Genomic DNA, 21640 nt, shown 5'->3' with positions numbered 1-21640 from the left:
GGGTGATAATACAGACAAGCTGCTGACCCTCTGGCTTTAATGGAACCATGAAGGAGTCACTGTGTCATCGATTAATGACCCTCCTAATGACAATTTCAAACTATCAAGGTTACACTCTGTTCAGACGTATTTATTTAAGGTAATAAAGCATCTAATATACTTTAGAGAGATTTCTATCCAAAGTTAATTATATGTGTTAGTGTTCCGAAAGACAGGCTTTGTTCGCTGAAAGGTTTCCTCCCAGGTCTTGTGGAGTCTCACGCTTCAAGAGTAAGTAAGCTACTTCTAGAAGATATAGAGATACAGATACACAAATAACTTTAATGATTTATACTCAATAAAAAGGAAGCTTGAATCTATGATTGAAAAATGAAATGTTACAAGTATTATCTACGCAGAAATTACAAGGCTTAGAAGCTTAACATCAACCAACTTCTATCAAAATAAATACTTAAAAGAACAAAAAATAAAACCGCTTAATAGTGGGGGACAAAATATGACAAAGGGGGAGGGTGGGTGGGGACAAACCAAGAAAATGAATGAAGCAGAGTGGGCAACCCCCAAAGTGGTTTTACAAAAAGGGATTCAAATCCGAGGGAGACACAAAGCTGTCTAGGAATGTGACCGATGAGGCAATAGAAAGTGACCACAAGTCCGTCATAAATCAAAAATGACAAGTGAAATCCCAGAGTGTCCCAAATTATTTAATCCAGACATTATCTAACCCCTCAGATTTGTGTGGTGCTGTGCTCTTCATCATTCTCCATAACAATAAAATGTGGGATAAGCACATGGCTGGTCGGACAGCGCTGCGGAGCTAATTCATCCGTGAAGGTCAGGGTCCACAGTGTATCACCGCGTTTACATAATGTGTTTCTTTATATGGAAAAGTGCCGTGTCAAAGAGGGAATTACAATAAGATTTATTTTGAAATAATCAGCAGAATCTCAAACACACAAATAAATGCATCTTAGTATGTTCGTTCACTTCAGACTCTCAGTATTGTCATCCACAGCTTGACCATCTCCAGCGCATCAGAGACCAAACCTGGCAGGTCCCACAGTGTCTCCCTTCCCCTGTCTTTCATATTAGAAGTATGTTCAGTTTCTAGGAAGACTTACTAAAGAATTCTGCTTCTTACAAATAATCCCCAACTTCTGCCTCCACAGCAATCTAAAAGGGGTAAATAAAAAATCTTACAAAAGAAATTAAGACCTTCAAAACAATTATTTTAGCAATATGTAGTGAGGTCTACCAGAAGAAGAACTGGTTCCTAATTTAATTTATTAACATTTGATTGACAATTCACTCATCTGGTGAGACTAAATGTGTGAGAGAAAATGCTCTACGTATATACACATACACTGTAGGCACAGTCGCAAATTGATAGTTAGCGATAAGCAAGTATATATAATAAAAATACGTACCAGGTGCCCAATGTTGATTTTCACCACCAAAGAATGCTGCTATGGTTTAAATCATGATTTCTTGATGAATACATAAGATAAAAGAAAGGATAAAAACAGAGGAACTGACAATCCCCATGAATTATAAGAAATGAAACGTAAGATGAAGACAATTGTAAACAGAAGAATTTAACACCTATGGTGGTACATTCAGACCAGGTACTGTATTACAATAAAGCCAGAATCAATTATTTGACTATATTTTTTGTTTACTAAGCATGGGAAGCATTTTTGCTGGTGGTAAAGTGTGGATTTTTTTCATCAAAGAACATTAAAAGGCTGAGATAATAACCATACTGCTTGTATATTTAACCAATAGTTCTGATACTCTCTCATTAATCTTTGATAGCTGATAATTTGAATAAAAAGACATGATGAATCAAAGCATACACCAGATTTAAAAAGAAAAATCCATCAAAACAATCTCAGCATCTAAATGGTAAACACCAAATGAGTTCCTAATCTGGCATAAGGTGTTTTGTTTTGTTTTTGTTTTTGTTTTTTTTGTTTTTGTTTTTGTTTTAATTTAAGGAAAAAATACGTAGAATGAGTCTACCTATTTTTAAAAATGTGAATGATCACAACAGTGCAATGGCTGGGTTCTCACACCGTGTAAGTTCAATCTGTAAGTTCAATCTGAAATGTTCATCTGGTGTAATATTCAGCTGTCAAGAGGGAGCAACTCAAAGGACATCACACAATCTATAAACCAGCTGGAAGGAGCCATCCAGACTTTGCCCTGCCGAACCCTCTTTGGGTGATGATTAGACAAATCTTCGTAGATGATATACTGTGTGCAGAAGCGCTGATCGGAATCTGGTCTCGCATGGTACGCAACCGTATTGATGGTCTGAGTCACATCACTGTCTGGCTTGGGCTTTCGACTGAGGACCTGGCCCCCAGCAGCAGTGACAAGCTTAATAAGGTTGTCCTTGGGATGGTGTTTGAAGGTTCCCCCAAAATAGAAGTAGCATCCGTCAAACAGCTTTGGCAGCTGAAATAACAAGAAAAAGCTTGTTAAAAGCAGATCAAAATATTTTAAAACACTGCATATGAATGAGGAAAATAAAGATAAATAGTCATGAGCAGTTAAGAAGCTGCTTAAATGAAGTGCTAGGATAAGCTGTATTTCAAGTAAGCTATTTGGGTCAAGAAATATACTCATGTATTTATAGGTTTCCTATTTACAATTTTTTCCTAAAACTCAGTCACCATCTAAGGAACCTCATTCTCCTCAGATTAGGTGTGCTTTGTGTGTATGCATGTGTCTCTGTACACACACATACATGTTTTAAAAAAGCAAACAGAGATCCCTGGGTGGCTCAGCGGTTTAGCGCCTGCTTTTGGCCCAGGGCATGATCTGGGAATCCCAGGATCGAGTCCCACATCGAGCTTCCTGCATGGGGCCTGCTTTTCCCTCTGCCGTGTCCCTGCCTCCCTCTCCCTCTCTCTCTCTCTCTCTCTGTGTTTCTCATGAATAAATAAATAAAATCTTTAAAAAAAAAAAAAAGGAAAAAAAAGGCAAACAAAAACTGCTCATCAAACTTCTTTTATCAGAATGTTATTTACATTTGGTGGGACTTAAAGTCCCAAGAACTCCAACGGTATCTGAAATGTGCTTCAGGGATACCAGGTTATGCTTTAAAAAAAAAAAATTATACAAGTAACATCATTTCTGTGGATCTTGATTCAGTTCCCTATGTTACCAACCTTGGGTCTCTAGAACAGCCTCGGTGGGAGTGTGGCCTCCAGGGTTCCAGATACATATTCCTTGGGGCACAATACATTATGAAGCTATGGCTAGGCATCCATTTAGCTCTGAAACACACCTCTCCTTGTGCATTATGAAAAAAAAATTTCACAATTGCCCTCTATGAAAATTTTTCTTTGTCACTTCTAATATATACATACACAGGATAATGGAATATTATCCATTAAAACTGCAATACGTGGCAATAAAGACATATGGGAACTAAATCCGAGCAGCGGCCATAAGTCTTCTTTCAAGTTACTCTGTCTCTGAGACTAACCTCAGATTCTGAAAGGTTTATGGGAATGTTCAAGATGCCAACAATCCATTAACAGTATGAAATTATCACCTTCTGGGTTTTACTGCTCATTGTGATCATCTCTCAGAATCCAGTGCTTGAAACAAGCGCAATTAAAATTTTAATCAGTCACCTGTACTTGTTGAAAGGGCAAGAGAAGTTTTTCCTGATGGTGATAATATTAAGTTATAATAAGAACAATGAAAGTGGTATCAAAAGACAAATACCAGCTGTTCCTTGTTGAGCCTGCTTCGATGGGGTCCCTCAGGTATCTCATATTTTTCCTCTTGTTCACATGCTTTTCTCTGTAGACATGCTTTCACCCCTAACAAAAAACAAGGATAACAGCAAAATAAGTATCGAGTATTTGTTTCTCACTGAAACAAGTAGTTTATTCATGTGCTTTTTCTTCTCCCCCGTTGTTTTAAGTATTGTTCTGAAACAGAAATAGAAACCTTACTTAGGTAAAACAAAATGTAATAAAAATGGTTTTCCATATAAAGAAAATAGAAGAAATCTTTCCTTCAGAGAACTGAGCAATGAAGTGTACTGAACACTAATTTTAGTTTCTTTTCTGAAAAACCTAAATCAATATGCTATTTCACATGCAATTATAAAAACCTGAATTTTTATTCATAGCAATTACCAAAATGAAGGTGGATAAAAAGTCCCTGATCATGATTTGAACTTGAGGGCTTTTCACCTGCACTGCTCATTTCTACAGTCCTATGTTTAACCTCCTGTTAGACTCTTAGATGACCTGGTATTAAGTAAAGTGCTTTTGTCCACAGCACCTAGGTCATATGGCCACCCAGCAGAAGCACGACAGCACTTGTTACAAGGTAAGCAGAGCTTGGCAAATGTTGGGAATTTGACAGGTACACAACTGAAGTCTCCAGTCTAAAGATAACTTGGTGAATATTTCAAATGCTTTAGAGCTGCTTCAATAGCGATGTCCTAAGATACTACTTAATATATAAAAGTCAGAGGATTTTAACAACTGGATTCTCCAATTCTCCAAAAGCAGAGCTTTGTTAAGAGACTGGATTTTTTTAACTTGGGACTGTCAGTGAATATTGATATTCAACACTCAACCTTGGAATATCTTTAATTCCCTATCATGTGCTTCTTAATTTGTTAATTTTGCTTATGCTGGGTCCCCTGGCTGGCTCGGTTGGTTAAGTGCCTGCCTTCGGCCCAAGTCATAATCCCAGCATCCTGGGATGAGCCCCATGTTGAGCCTTCCTGCTCAGTGTGGAGCCTGCTCCTCTCCAACCCTGTACTCTTGTGCTCTCTCTCACTCACTCTCTCTCTCTCCAGCCCAAATAAATAAGATCTCTGAAGGAAAAAAAAAAGGAAATGAGTCTCAATATTTTTGACTAGGTCAAAGTATCATAGAAATAACGCCAGTGTGCTTAAATTATATCACATACTGTTTCTATATTAAAAACCAACCTAAATAACGTGAGCAATCTAGCTAAATCATGGACTTACCTTAAACTCATTATTCTACATGTAAGTTATTTTCTTTTTATCACTTAAGCATGTATTCCTCCTCTTAAATCTCCTTTCCTAATGACACTTGCAGAGCAGTCAGACCAGGATCTTTAGATGAATGAACATGAGAGCATATAAAGCCAACAACTGAATACTCCTATAATAACTACTGGTACAAGTGAAAAGTAAATGTCTTAAATACAGAAATAAATAAATGGACTGTGCCTATACTTGCTATTTATCCATTTTACAAATTCATTTAGTTGATTATTTAAATGGTCAAAAAAGCATATTAAAATGGTTATCTATTGATCCTGGCAACATGCTGGTATTAGTTTCAATCACCAGATATGAGAATGAGGGAAGTGTAGCATCTAGCGGTCACAAATAGGGCAGCACAGCAGTTCAGTAGGAAGACACCAGTGCTTCTAGAGTATGAAAACGCCTTAAGCCAGAAAATTTACAGCTTTAGAGCAGTTGCTCAATAAATTTCTACAGAGTAAGAGAAATCCAACGCTCTAATTAGTGAGTTGAATCAGGAGTACATTCTTCTGACATTCTCTTATTCTAAGCAACAATCTGCCAATTCTCTGTATCACTTAATTATCAAGAAGAAAGAAAATAAAGCACTCCCCTCCCCCCCGAAAATTAATGAACAGTATACAGGTCTTTAATAATATGCTTGCATGGTGACTAAGTATTCTGTTAGTTGCGGTCACAGCATAGAAAACATCAAGAATTTTTTGAAAATTAAGAATGACATCTAGCCTAAGGGTTGCAACTTGACCACCTACAAGGGCCAATCGGACTACGTAAAGTTTTAAGGAATAATGTAACGGTATTAAGGGGCAGGAAGTTGTGGAGACTGTAACCAATAGGAAAATGGATATCATACATCAAGATGCAAAACTTAAATGGTTATGCTGGACTGAGTTGTTAACTCAGTCTACTTTGGCCCTTAGATTGACAATTTGAAATGCATGATGCTTTGTCTAATCAATCTTTTCATTTCAGATAGACAAATTTAAGTCTTTTTTTTTTTTAAGGTTTTATTTCTTTATGAGAGAGTAGGTGAGTGCACGAGCCGAGCAAGTGGCAGAGGAAGAGGGAGAAGCATACTCCCCACTGAGCAGGGAGCCCAATTCCGCTCTATCCCAGGATCCTGAGATCATGACCTGAACCAAAAACGGACTGAGACACCCAGGCACCCTGATGCTTAAGTCTTAAGAGATTTAAGCAGTTTCTCAGAGACACATAACCAAGAATGAGAACTCAGAGATCTTCCAACTCCTAGATCAGTTGTTTAATCTTTATCATTTAATTAAAAAATAAAGTATCTAAGGAAATGCCAGGCATTCTCTACGCAGATTTAACATACTTCTCTTAAAGTAAGTCATAAAACCTCTTAATAGATGTCTAAATAGGACGATCTTCATTTTTAAGAGATTAGCAAAAAGGTAAACCAAATGGCAAAAACTGCTACTACCCTGGGAGTGGGGGTGTAGGGAGACCATGCATTTGGCTTTGTCTTTAGTGAATCAATGAGTTATTTACTCTGACTGATGCCAAAGCTGCTACTCTTTCTCAACATTTACTTACCACCAACATTTAAGATAATTACATACCAATTTGTATCAATTTTCTAGTAAACCTCTTTTGAGATAAACCAACTAACCTGATTTACTAACAAGCAAAAAATAAATAAATAAATAAGGTACTTTAAAATAAACTTTCAGCAATTTAAATAGTGACATACTAACATCATCAATAAAATGGAAGACTCTACCAGCCTAAATACTACCTAATTAACAAGTAGAGACATTGGATAATATTTTAATATTTTTTTTATTTTTTTAATTTTTTTTAAATTTATTTATGATAGTCACAGAGAGAGAGAGAGAGAGAGGCAGAGAAGCAGGCTCCATGCACCGGGAGCCCGACGTGGGACTCGATCCCGGGTCTCCAGGATCGCACCCTGAGCCAAAGGCAGGCGCTAAACCGCTGCGCCACCCAGGGATCCCTATTTTAAGATTTTATTTACTCAATGAAATTAAGCAAACTGCAGCAAGAATTCCTAAACCTATCTTCCATGTTAAACAAAATATCAGACCTTTCTTAACATTCACTGGCATAAAGTCATCCTACGTACAATATATACTGTAATCCTTATTATCTATATATACATCAAGATTTTAAAATAGGCCATTTTCCATTCATTAAAAGATATTTCTAAAAACTTAACCAAAAGAGGTTTTATTTTCGTAACATGCACTTAGTAAAGCTGGTATTATTCCATCATCTGACACTAAAAGAGTTTAGCAGAAAGATGGATACTTAGCCTCTTAATTTTTTTTTTTTTAAGATTTTATTTATTTACTCATGGGAGACACAGAGAGAGAGGCAGAGACATAGGTAGAGGGAGAAGCAGACTCCCTGCTGAGAGCCCGATGCGGAACTCGATCCCAGGACCCTGGGACCACAACCTGAGCCGAAGGTAGATGCTCAACCGCTAAGTCTTCCAGGCATCTCACTTAGACTTTTTTTTTTGAAGAAATAAGACGTATATGTAAGACCACTTATTAGCTTTCTCAGCTAACAATTTCCAAACTGAAATGATTTTACATGAACAAGCTGTTTTATTTATGTAAACACAGATTTCTACATATGCCAAAATGATATATGTATCTTAAAATGTGTGGGCCCAATATCCTCAAAAAAGTTTATATCCTTTCCTTCTTTTCACATGTTCCATTATGTTTCAAGATGTGACTAAAGCTATCATTTTGCATAAATATAGGAATGAATTACTTATTTTATTATAACTCAGATTTTTTTAGCCCACATATATTCCTGATCCTGTTTACCATTTCAGGTAAGCTTTCCTTTGGCCCTGATTTACTACTTTTTTACATATAGGTAAGCAGCCCAATTCCCAAAGTACTACTTAATTCAAAGTCATTAACTCAAAATCATTAAGGTAGCTCTGGCTACCTTAGCAAAGCCTGGAATCTTTGCAGACTAATGCAGCTTATGAATACTGTGCTATAATAAGTTTTTTAAAAGAAGTCTGTACTATATACGAAAGGTATTCCTTTATCTTAAATCTCTAGTAACCACTCTTATCTCCTATACCTCATAACAGCACATAATGAATGTACATTTTTATGAACTGCTGATGATGTTTGCAAATCTATACTAAACTTACTCATTTCCCTAGTTTTAGAAATGAAAAATGTAGCTTTAAATCATGGAAGTGGGAAGGAGTAAGAAAAAAGGGGAAGGGGGTGTTCCTGAATCCACAGCTATATACAAGTGATTATAGAATACAACTAAGATGGAATAAACAAATTATTTTATTTGTACAGCTTTTCTACTAGGCTTTTTAGGCAAAGAGGCTATGATATCGCTAAACTTTAGAAAAAAGGAAATCATCACTGGAAACCTTTCACAACAGTGACAAAAAAAAAAAAAAAAAGGAAGAACAACATCCATTCTCCCTGCTATTTCTGAAAACCTGCATGGCTGGTACAAGAAGAAATAAGCTCGGTATTATGAAATGTCACAGTATAGGGTGGAAGGACAATGAAATGAAGGCTGAAAATATAAAATAAAAGCTAAATGTTCCACTCATGCCATCATAAACATCTAGACTTGGGATATCACAGAAAATGGTACCACAGATCATTAGATTTTATAATTCTACATAAATACCATTTAACAACTTATTTCTAGCACTTTTTAAGCTAGTATTCCAATTACAAAAATATATTTACACATGAAAACATTTTTCTTCATAGGACAGTATGCTGAATTTATTTGTTTCACATGTGTATTGAAAAGCAGGTCAAATTCTATCACAAAAATATATCACATGCTGTACTGGGGTGCCTGGGTGGCTCAGCTGGTTGAGCCTGATTCTTGGTTTCAGCTCAGGTCATGATCTCAGGGTCAGGAGATCAAGCCCTGCCTTGGGCTCTGTGCTCAGCAGGAGTCTGCTTGAGATTCTCTCTCCCTCTCCTTTCCCCTGGCTCACACTCTCTAAAATAAATATATCTTTGTATCTTTATATTTATATATATACATACATATATATATATATATATATAAAATCATGCTACATGCTATATCACAATACTTTATTAGGCAAAATTTGCATATCATTTCTAAAACCTTGTATTATTAATATCAAAATAATCCCCTTTTTAGGGCTGTGGTTAAAAACCAAGCTTTTTTCTTTTTTCAAACATCTAAAATTTTTTCTAAATAATTCATACCTGGTATTCTTTTTTAGTCATATAGTTTAAATATGTACATAAGAATTTCCATTTTGACTGGCAGGTCTACAGAACTGATATAAGAGATCTGGTATATCTGACTGCAGCAATATACACACACAAGTTCTAATTTCCCTGATTAAGACTGAAGCCCGCCCTTTCCTGGCCAATTAATCTTTGGAAAGCTGAAAAAGAAGATAAACTTTCTAATTGTCATGAGAACTTAAGAAACTGAATTTCTTCTGACAGCACTTGGATTTCATCTAAAAGACACATATTGGATTTGTTTTTTTGTTTTTCAGAGAGAGAGAATGAGCATGTACTCACGGGGCAGGGAGGGAGTTGGAGGGAGAAAGAATCCCAAGTAGGCTCCACACTCAAGCCAAAATCAAAAGTCAGATGTTTAACTGACAAAGCCACCCAGACACATATTGTTTTTAGAACTGTTACCAACAGGCCTCCACCTACGGGTTCACCAATGTTTCCTTTTGATTGTTTCTTTGCCTGTATGTATTTACACATTTATATATTGTTAAAAGTGAAGATGTAATTGTTTTATGCTTTTTTTTAACACTTCAACAATCCTGTTCTTTATAATACTTTGTCTTAATAATTATCACATAATACGAACTTTTTCAGAGAATTTATTTAACCTTTTCTTAATTATTTCATATTTAATGCTATTCCCCTTATGCCTTGTTATTGGAAATAACAATGAAAGTAAGTTTTTCTTCTGTATTTCTTGCTAAGGACAAATTCTCAGAAGTGGGACTATCAGATCAAAAGATTTTTTTTTTTAATAATTCTTACAGAATCTCTGGTGGAGGATTTCTGTTAAGCATGAAGCTGCCTACCAATTTTAGTTGATAGAAATGCTTTGGTTTGTTTATTTTTGGAAATTAGCAAAGTTTAAATGGAACTAAATAGATTCTATTCTATTTTATTGAATAGAATAAAATTTGAAGAGACAAATTTTAAATAGAAAAGTTTATTAAACTGATTGTGAGGTCATTTATAATATGATGGTATAATGATCATCTTTTAGGTTCCATCCTCCTCAACTAAAACACCCTTTTCGGTGCCTCCTCACCTGACAGACACCAGTCTAGGGTAAAAGGTTTGGTACATTCTCATGGCAATGCCCTCAGGTGCTAAGGACTTTCAAAACTTCTCCTGCAGCTAAACTTAGAGGACAGGGAGAGGGAGAGATTATTAAAGAAAAGATGACAGCCATCTGCTCTCTTCTTCACATTGAGAGGAGACACGAAAAGGCAGAATTAATTTTTTTGAAAAAAGGTCGGTTTAGAGGAAATTTTGAAAGAAGTGTACTCAAAAGACAAGTCAATAAAAGATATTTCCTCTTTTTTGAAGACTAGTTTACATCTTTAGGATGTAGCTCCATCTTACAGCCTATAAGGTGGATAAAAATCACTTATTCATGCATTTTATATTTTTTTATTCTAGTCATGTCTTTAATTACCAAAATCCACCCTCGTACGATAATGGCTCTGAGTTGCCTATAAAGAATTTGCCAGAACCAAGACTTGAGCAGGAGTTTAGCTATAAATATAATCTTAAAGGAATTTTCCTCCCATTTCTGCAAAATATCTACAAAACAAATATGATGAGACAAATGGCTGATACAATAGTATAACTATGGCCTAGTCTCAGAATCTCTGTCAGTATGGTCATTAACTGTGGCACTGTAATATACTCTACATACATAAAGTGGGAAAATAAGATCATAATCAATTAAGACAAAATATGGTTAAATAGAAAAATTTTCAATAGCTAAATTTGGAGAGTTAGAATTTTTTTTTGTTAATTTGTTTAAATTCGTTTAATCTGTTACATTATTTTGGTAATTATCTAGAGAAAAGTTCAGATAGAATTTTCTCTTGAATCTAGTCGGTTTATGGAAAATCCCATAAAGATAATATTGAAGTTTCCATACATTAAAGAAGATTTTGTTTACCAGCAAGTTCATGGATATCTTCGACCACAAGACCTACTTTTCATAAGTCATAAATCTTTACAATTAATTTTGAAAGCTTTGGTCCATCTCCTCTTTCTCCAATATACATGTTTGTTTCAGAGAGTTTTCAATAGATTTGAACATTTTAAAAAATCAAATTGAGAGATATGTCTGACACAAAAAACAATGTAATGAGAAATATATATATTATTAGTACAGAAGGTATTTGCAGTTTCTTGCCTTCTCTTGATAAACTCAGTGACTGTTTACAATAATTGTCCCAAACCCTGACCTTATTTCTCTTTGACTCTTCGTTAGAAAGTACAAGGATATAAACTTCAGTTAAGAGGTTCCATGCAATCAGGGTCCCTGAGTGGCTCATTGCATTAAACATCTGCCTTCGGTTCAGGGTGTTATCTCAGGGTCCTGCGATAAAGCCCTGCATCAGGCTCCCTGCTCAGCAGCGAGTCTGCTTCTCCCTCTCTGAACGCCCCTCCTCCCACCCCTACTTGTACTCTCTCTCAAATAAATAAATATAATCGTAAATAACTGATTCCATGCATCCTTTATCCTACAGAACCATTGACATTCAAGTGTGTTATTCACCACTATAAGACTCACCAAATAACACACTATTGAGTCAGCTTGAGTCCATCGTGATTCCTTTATAAAAATGACATAGCCAAGTCATTAAAATGATACAACTTCCATTTCTTAAAGAAGGCAGATTTTATGGAAATAAATCATGTAGCCTGTATATTTAACCAGAAGCAAGTTGAGAATATTCACAAGAAAAAGACTTAAACCAGCAATGTCTTTTCAAAATTTCACATGGTTACTTTATTATCAAGACCTTGTTATTACAAAAATCTGTTCCTTCCTATAACCACTGGCAAAGCTTCTGGAGCAGGTTCAGTAAAACAGCATCTACAATCATGAAACGAAATGTTTTAAACACTATGGTCCATTAAGACTTGCCACAGATTTAAAAGGGAAAAGAAGTTCAAAAATAAAAGTGAGGCAGAAAGAGAAATTTTTTTTTTCTATGTACATAATCAATCAGTCCAACTGCTTATCATACTTCTTAAACTGGTCTTAAACAGGACAGATAATAACAGAAATGGATGAGAATAGATGAGTCACAGTGCTGGTCATAGCCTTAGCCGGATCTGACCTATCAGTGGAGACTATGATCACAAGGACAATGGGAGCTGCATTTAAAAAGGACATGAATACCAATTGCTAGAGAGAAACTGTTCTACAAACCAAATTAATTTCAAACTACAGATTAAATTAATAATAATCCAGATCTTGATAAATCAAGCATTCCTACTATAAAATCTTCAAAGCACAAAGCTATAACAAAGTTTTTTAAAACTAATTCTAATCCATCATTTGCTTCATAAAAAGAAAGTTTCATTAAAAATACTATCTTTTTTAAATTTTTTAATCTGAAATAATTAGATTCATTGGAGGATTCACAGAAATGTACAGTGGAGCCCCATGAGTCCTAAGGGAATCCAAGAGTAAGAAAACAAACAAGTGCGAGCAGGGAAGGTGAAAGGCAATTCTGAAGGCGGTGTGCTTAACCACCAACAAGAAGCAGATAAGGATGATACTTCTTCATCAGAGGTTTGGATAATAGCTGGTATTAATTGCCTCAAATCAGGTAGTACAAGGCAGTCTAAAGTTCTCATAGCTCCCAAAAATATACTGGATCAGCTAAGAAAGCATGCATAGTTTTCAGACATCTTAATATGAGGGGCGCCTGGTGGCTCAGTCAATTAAGCATCTGATTCTTGCTTTCAGCTCAGGTTATGATCTCAGGGTTGTGAGGTCGAGCCCCATGTCTAGCTCCACACTGGGTATGGAGCCTGCTTAAAATTCTCTCCCCATCTCCCCCTGTCCCTCCCCAACCCCTAAAAAAAATCGTAAAACAAAAGCAATAAATTATTTAATGTCATGGTAGTATATTTAAAACAGGTGTTTATTATAAAGTTAAATATACCATGAGAGTGATATGGATAACTTAAGCTTAAAATTCTACTATACATTCGTTCACTCTTCATTAAAATATTTCATAGTGTAGAAAAAAAGAAATTAAAAAAAGACTAAAAAACACTTCTGTGGACGTTCATCAAGAACATCTAAATGATATCATTAATATAAGAAGCTTTGTTTAAAAAAAAAGCATTAAGTTCCTTAAATAATTATTGGCAGTAGAGCACCATAAAAAATGAAATTCGTCAACTTAATTCATTTTGTAGTTCTCCCACATCCAGTACTTACATTCAAATTTTAAGATCCAACATCCATTGAGAATCCCAAGCATACATTTCAGGGTACTTTGAACTGTATCCCCAGGAACAATGACATGAGTTACTAGAATATAAAAAAAAAAGAAGAGAAACAGAGATTTAAACCAAAATAATTCTTTAACTATTATACCAGCTAGTCTGTGCTTCATAACCTGAATCTTCTTCAAAAGCAACAATTTTGGGACACCTGGGTGGCTCAGTCGGTTAAAAGTCTGCCTTCGTCTCGGGCTGTGATCCCAGGGTACCAGGATCAGGCTCCCTGCCCAGGGGGGCATCCGCTTGTCCCTCTCCCTTTGCCCTTCAACCCTGCTTGTAATCTCTCTCTCGCTCTCTCTCAAATAAATAACATTTTTAAAAGACAAAAAGCAACACTTTTTACACTTAAATATTAGACTTTTTTAAAGTTAGTATCATTCTCCATCCTGGTCAACAACATGAAAAATCAGACCATAAACCCTGTATCTGAAAGCCACATTAGCAAACATTATTTTTATTTTCAAACTATAACTAAAGAATTAAAGCACTACATTGCACACAATTTATTTGTCATTAGTGAACTCTTAAGTTTGCCCTTCTGACAACTATTCGGTCCTAAAATATGTGCAAAGCTTTAAACTTAACATTTTCTGACTAAATTAGGCCTGCAAGTAGTTTATAAACACATTTTCAATGTATTACAAAATTCAAAGTATACTGCTAATCCCCAATGGTTAAAGCATAAATTATCAAGGGAGGTCTACAAAGGAATTATCTATTTAAAAAATTTTTTGAACCAAAAATAAATATATAAAAATCCTCACCTGTATTGTCAAATTCAGCACATTTTTTAGCCTTAAGAATTGCTGCAAGCTCACTGAGCATTTTCTGTTGTTCTGAAGAAAGCCCACTGCCTATAAGCACAAGAGGTCCATCCCTACGCTGACCAGTGTTTGGCTATTAAAAAAGGGGAGATACAACAGTGTTAAAATCACTTAAAGACTAGAAAAAGATATAAACTGGCTTTCACTTGATAGAAGCTTAAGTCTCAGTATTTAGCTTCCTCTCTACCTAGTAATTCCCCACCATCTCCATTGAATCGTCACTCAAAGCCTTAATGCTCAATGCATTTCAAGAGTTATTTTATTAGTCCTTTATTTTTCCCCCAATAAAACGCTATTTGGAATAGCAATCTAAACCCAGAGCTCTTGTTTCCTTGATTCTAAATTAGATCTCTCTAGGATTTTACAACTTAATTCTGTCACCAGTAAGCTGCTTTTTTTTTTAAGTAACCCAAAACATCCATTTAAAATTATCAATTCCCTATGTCCCCTCTACTAACTTACTTCACAAAAGTTCAATCCAGTTTGGCCTTATTTTAAACTGAGGTTATGTGAAAAATGAACACTAAAGCTTCTAACAGCACTCAGCTCAAAAATAGAAAACAAACTCAACATCAAAACAGCTACCTATCAAAACCAAGAAAATTAAAAAAGACAAGAGAATACAAAACTTAGATCCACTAACAGTAATAACTCAATGTAGCTCATGAAAAGGAAAGAATTGCTTTAACAAAGACCAGTATTTCACTTGAACAGTAAGACATAGAACTTACAGAAGATCAAAACAAAATAAAGAGAAGACACGAATGGATAGCATTCGAGATTAGAAATGAAAGATTCAAAGAAACAATAAAATAATGCCTCCAACAGCAGCCAACAGAACTTCACAAATAGAATTGGAATGAGTTAGCTACAAGCTACCTGATAAAAGATAAGCAATGACCCAGCAAAAAAAAAAAAGGAAAAAAAGCAAATTGGCATAACTGTATAGAGGACACTGTATTAGACGACAAAATTAGAGGACAAAAATTACCAAACACAGTATGGTAATTTCCAAATACAAGACACAGGGCCCTCTGACACGTGACTTTATATGCAGAGGATTTCTGGGTTCTCAAAAGCCCCAAAGAACACAAGTGAAACACTGAAAGTATGATCACCAACACAGTTCAGCAACTAGATTCGAGAAAGTGAGTATTTAAATATTCACTTCATATATCAGAGTAGTGATAATTCAAACAGTCTGATACCTGACAATGTAACATCTAAATTGTTAGCTACATCTATAAACAGAGCTCATTCATTCAAATCTACTGAATGGATTCTACTCTGTATTAAACAAGTATATATATAAGATTTTTTAAAAAAAGATTTCTATAAAAAGTTTTTTACACAATATACAGCAGTTAAAATCAGTTTCCTAAATTATTCATCTAAGGTTCAAACTGCAAAGGTTTTCCTGGACAAGCTACACACATCACATACACATTTATATCACATTTCTATATATGTGTCTTTCTTATTCACTAAGTTATAAGGTGATGTAACCATGTCTAACCTAAACATTGTAAATATTCTGTAAAATGAAAATAATGCAGGATACTTTATGATCAATTACTAAATAATAGCAAAAAACAGTCATTCAAAAATTACTGTGTTATACAAATAAGTGCCACAAAAATAGCTCTAAATGGAACACATTACTTTCCAATTTATATAACTCTACTTCAGCTAAATGAGTTCTCTGCACAAAATACAAGAGTGAAAAGATATCAATTCTAAATATAGCATATGATGCTATTTCCATCAATCCAAGAAAAGCACCAAAGTGGGTCAAGCATTTTCCTATCATAGTTTTAAAATTTGAATAAAGAATAGAAACTGGCACTAATTTCTCATAGTTAAGGAATACTATTTAAAAAGAAAAAAGATAAAGCAAACAGCCACCAAAGCTATACATTTGATTTGGAACAGGAGGTGAGGGGTACGGGAGGCATTTGGTTTGAATAAGCAGAGGTCTTAAAATCACGAAGTTCAAAAAATGTTCAGAAAACATCCCAAGGGTTCAATATCCTGATTTTATAGGTATGAGTCATTATATGTACAACAGCATTAAACTCTTATTTAAAGAGTTAATCAGACATGAAAATTTGTCTTAAACAAATTATTCTTAATTAATGAGTTTATAAAAAATAGGGTTTAAAAACTACAAAAAGAACAAAAAGGGTAAATACGCTGCTTGAAGGGATCATGGGCAGAGAAGTAACAAAATAAAGAAGGCAAGCAGCTTTTCAAGTCATTAGAGACAGCTTTTCAATTTTAAAACTGTGTTTTCCAACCACCAGGAAACAAAAGTTCTAAATGGGAAGTAGAGACACTCAAACCCCACCCACTTCTCACCTCTTTCCCCCAACATGATGCTCTTCCTGAAGCAGCTCCTGGGACAGCTTGGAAACGCATATTTAGCACGCACTATTTGCACACACTGTTCAAAAACTGGGATTACTACAGTAACAAAAGAGGCAAGTCCCTGACCTCACAGTTTACATTCTAGTTGGGAGAGGGGTAAAAACCCAATAAAATAAAAATATATTTTGGCAAATGATTAGTGGTACGGGAAAATAAAGCTGGGTTTGGGGGCTAGGAAGCACTGGAAGGTTGCTATGTTCAGATCCCGTAGTACGGAGCCCTCTTGGATAGGACTACTCCAGAGCAGGACTTGAAGGGGGTGACGCAGCTCCCTACAACTGCTCCTGGCAGAGAAAATTGCCAGTGCAGAGGATCTGAAATGGGAGCACACTTGGTGGATTCAAGGAACAGTAGGCAGCCCAATGTGGCTAAAGAAGAAGGAGTAAAAAGGGAGTCTGGCAGCAGCTGAGAAGCCAGATTCCAGAAAGAGACAACCATTTCAACCCTGAACTTAGATCTAAGGATCTTTTCCTTAGCCAAAAATCTACCACTAAGATAAGTAAATAATGACATTCTCAGGCCATGTCCATGTGACATGCAGAAAGTGTAAGTTTCTCACATTTAATAAAAATAAACGGGAAACGGACAGCAGAATGGAAAGGAGAATAACCGATGCCCTCTTCTCTGATGGACAGCACCACTTTCACACTCCAAGAATACCGTAAACGCAGCCTTATTTTTGACACATTTAAAATACCCTGTCTCCAGCTTGGAGGAACACTGGCAAATGACCACTTGGTTCTTAGTTCTGTGTTCTGCTGGGAGGGTTCAAGTCCAAACGAATAAGATAAATGGCAATTCATAGTTCTTAAATATGGTGGGACTGAAGGAGTACTGACCTAAGATCTAAGAAATTCAAGTTCTAATTGATCTCTTTAAAAAAAAAAAAAAAAAAAAAAAAACCAAAAACAAAAACCTGACTTCCCTGCCCCTTTTTTGATAATTGCTCCTTAACCATAAGCAAATCATACTACGTTTCAGCTTTCTCATTTGTGAACCAAGAAAATTAAACTGCTGATTTCTACTTTTCCCCTCATTACCAAAATTACAGCTTGGGGCACACTTGCCGGGCTGACGTCCAGAAGGCAGGAGACAGAGTTCTCAGAGCCCAAGAGTAACAAACCCATGACAGCACCTATGACCCCCTTCAAGTGCCTTAGGTCACCTCCTCATCTTCAGCAAGAGATCAATCACCATGCCGCTGCCCTCACTAGACAAGAAGGGCAGGACCTCTGGTCGTAGACCTCAACTCATCTCTTTCTCTCCTCCTCCTCCACCTGGGCAGTTGCAATGTGTCCACCACACTCCTCTTCTTTCCCTGCCCACACACCCCACCATTTCACATCAGAGCTCGGTCTACCACATGGTCTCTCAACCAGTCTCTGGTCTCAGCCCACTCCGAGCTGTCCTCTGTACCAACAGCACTGACGATGCCCCCTTGAGTAGGGCAGTAATGTCTACACTTCTCGGGATTCAAAGCCCTTACAATCTGACCCCAATCTCACTCCTGACCTCTGGTTTCTTTCTAATAATAATATACTCTGCACTCCACCCACATTAAACTTAGTTTTTGAGATTTCGAAAGTTCTTTGCACCTCCTCGCCTTTGAGCTATTGTTCCCTAGATTTGGGCTTCCGTTCCCACTCTGTATACCTTATGGGGGGGGCGGGGGACAATGCTCACTGAATCCATGCCTTACTTCCTCCACACAAAGAGATCCCAATTTTTACAGATACCCACTCTTTGAGGACTGATTGTGTCTTCAACCACAAGGTATGTCAACACCAATAAGACATAGGGCGAAGTTCACTGGAAAGCTTCTGGGAAAGGTTTTAGCCCCTCTTTTAACACTGGACACTGTCACATCGACATTGTAGCAATCATCCTACAACCAGGCAGGGGAGATGAGGGAGGACAGAGCCAACAAGTCAAGGATGGAATTGTACAAAAACAAAGAATTTGGGTTTCTGGTGCAGCCATTTAATTGCTGAACTCACCAAAAAAATCCATCTATACTGAGATGATCTTTATATAAAAATAATATACTGCCTTTAGGCATTCAGCTAAATGTTTTGTTAGTTGCAGCCAACAGCATTCTATTACGTATCTTGCTAAAACTTTTACCTTATAAGTTTACATGACTTCTTTGCCACCCTCTCTGTGAAGCTCTGCTGATCAGTCCTGAAGTTGGCTTCTTCCTTCCCTATGAATCTACTGTACATTTTTATGGCTTCTATTATAAATTTATTATAGTATGTAATTAACTTTTTAACATCTATATTTCTCACTAAACCATGAATTCCTAAAGAATAAGCATTCTTTCCACTTTCTCTAGCTTATAGCTCTTTCCTAAGCTACAGGTTCAACAGGTTTCCTGCCTTACAGATACAAAATTGGCAGAGAATTAATTATTTCCTTCTCCATATCAGGAAATGGTACCACCATTTACCACTGCATTGCTAAAGTCACACTAATTCTAGTATGTGTCCACACTTCATATATAATCCATCAGAAAGTTTGTTGCCATTAACTCAAAAATATCACTAATCATTATTTCTTATAATCTCCACTGCTATTACTTTAATCCAGGTGATCATACCTGGATGAAACCTCCTCAGTAATCTCCCTGCTTCTGATTTTGTCCCACCCCTCTCTATTACAAAGCAGCTGGAGTGAACTTTCTAGAACATAAATCATGTTATTCCCTTAATTTAAATCCTTTCAGTGGTTACCACTATTCTTAGATTAGACACTGACATCGCCAGCAAGTATGACCTTCTTCTCTCTACCCTTCAAGCATGCCAAGCTCATCCACTGAAAGACCCACACAACATTTGCTATTTCCTCTGCTTAGAACACTTGTCCTCCAGATAATGGATGCCTACTCGTCCTCCTCATTCAAGTTTCAAACAAACATCAGCTTTCTGGAGGCCCTCCTCAATGACACTGCTAAAGTAGTACCTTTTCTGGAGCCCTCAACTGCCACTCAATCACACACTACAAAATCTATAAACCACGTATTTATAAGTTCCTGAAATTATTTCATTTATATTAGTTGACATATTTATAATTTCTCTCTTTCCTATCTCTCATTAGAATGTTAGCTCCTTGAGAATAAGAGTTCCACCTATCACATTGGTTGCAGTATGAATGCTCCCTAAAATATATGGGGGAGATAAAAAAAAAACCCACTTGTTGTTAGACTTATTCTAACAGTCTTTGAATTAACAATACCTAATGCAAAGGAAGCGTTCAATAATTGTGTGGTGATTGAAAGCAATTTGCTAACTGGAAATTTTCCTATTATATTCCTTTCAATAAAAGACAGAAATTCCCCAAAGCCTAATCCATACTTACTACTGAGTAATGGCGAGTTGATGATGATTCATTCTTCTCTGGTAGCAGCAATAGTGATTTCATATTTTCATTGTCTGCATAATCCACAGGCCGCAAACCAAATATGTTACTGGTGAAATAAGTGCAGATGGGTTTAAGTAAATAAAATGTGTGCCTTGATTTTTAACTAAATGCACCAGGGGAAGATTTTTTCCAACTTCCTTAATAATATACAACTTTAGTAAGATAAATGACTCATAATTCACATAAAGCCTAAGGATCAAGTATCACAAGCTGCTGAATTCAATGAAAAAAAGGATGCGAAATTTCAATTTGACATCAACCATTTCTAGGGAGTATTTTTAATTGAATATGTTGTTACTTACACATGAATTTTTTCACAACTCTGTATTCTTCTGTATTCATATTCATATTTTTAATATAGCTTCATAATCATTAATCACCAAGGGCAAGATGCTTTCAAATGCAAATAAAAATAATTTACCATAGCTATCATAGGCTCTATATTCTACATAAACAAACACAGAAATTAGATAAATACATAGGACAGGCATTCAGATCTGCTAGAAAGAAAACCATGCCACATGACAAACAAATGAATAAAGCAGTGAACGGGGCACTTTTAAAATTAACTTTAATATGTATGTACATTATATAGTAATCACAGCCATCTAAGAGAATCAACTGGTGGTTTAGGAAACAACACAGACTTCTCAGAATGTACTAATTCACAAGTCGGAGATTCTGGAAGAGAATTCAGAAATAGTAGAAATCTGTTATTTCAAAGATAAAACAAAGAGAACAAGGTTCCAATGATGATGAAGGTTGTGTTTTCCTCGTTTATTCCAATAACAGGCAATATTGCCCATCATTAGTTTTTTAATTATAAGTAAATTGTTAAAAATATACACTTAGTCTACTCTTCCACTTCCTACGTGTGGTTTCCAAATAATTTTAATATATTGTATTATGACAAAAAAAGTTTCCTAAGGGCAGCCCCGGTGGCTCAGCGGTTTAGCGCCGCCTGCAGCCCGGGGTGTGATCCTGGAGACCCTGGATCGAGTCCCACATCAGGCTCCCCATGTGAAGCCTGCTTCTCCCTCTGCCTGTGTCTCTGCCTCTCTCTCTCTCTCCTCTCTGTGTATTCTCATGAATAAATAAATAAAATCTTAAAAAAAAAAGTTTCCTAAAATGAGCATTCTTTTTATATGCTTTCAGGGTTTTTAAGATTATGGTATATCCAAGTAATGGCCACTGAAGTGCACATGAAAATGCAATGATTTCAACAGGACACAAAACGATACACATGATACAATACCAGTTTTTAAAACTGTCCTGAATATACAGAAAAGATCTAGAAGATCTAGAAACAGAGTGGAAGGAAGAGGAAGGTGTCAACTCTGATGCCGCATGAAGGG

General features: G+C 36.0%; 1 protein-coding gene across 8 annotated transcripts in view; it reads right to left on the bottom strand.

The window, feature by feature from the left end:
* Nucleotides 1–688: 688 nt before the first annotated feature.
* Nucleotides 689–21640, bottom strand: part of BARD1 (BRCA1 associated RING domain 1) — a 78808-nt gene continuing 57856 nt past the window's right edge. For 7 of the 8 annotated variants that reach the window (XM_072813468.1, XM_072813473.1, XM_072813470.1 and 4 more), the window contains 5 exons: nt 20223–20331; nt 14379–14511; nt 13550–13642; nt 3742–3839; nt 689–2460 (listed from right to left, as the gene is read on the bottom strand). In XM_072813468.1, the coding sequence (XP_072669569.1) occupies nt 2128–2460; nt 3742–3839; nt 13550–13642; nt 14379–14511; nt 20223–20331 (766 nt within the window). In that variant the 3' untranslated portion in view covers nt 689–2127. Of the gene's footprint in view, nt 2461–3741; nt 3840–12125; nt 12188–13549; nt 13643–14378; nt 14512–20222; nt 20332–21640 lie in introns of those variants that run through there. The other variant, XM_072813472.1, reaches the window with a different exon arrangement.

This window comes from Canis lupus, chromosome 36 (assembly GCF_048164855.1).
Source record: "Canis lupus baileyi chromosome 36, mCanLup2.hap1, whole genome shotgun sequence".
Lineage (NCBI taxonomy): Eukaryota > Metazoa > Chordata > Mammalia > Carnivora > Canidae > Canis > Canis lupus.
The sequence above is the reverse complement of the archived record's forward strand: the minus strand, read 5'-3'. Positions and strand labels throughout refer to the sequence as shown.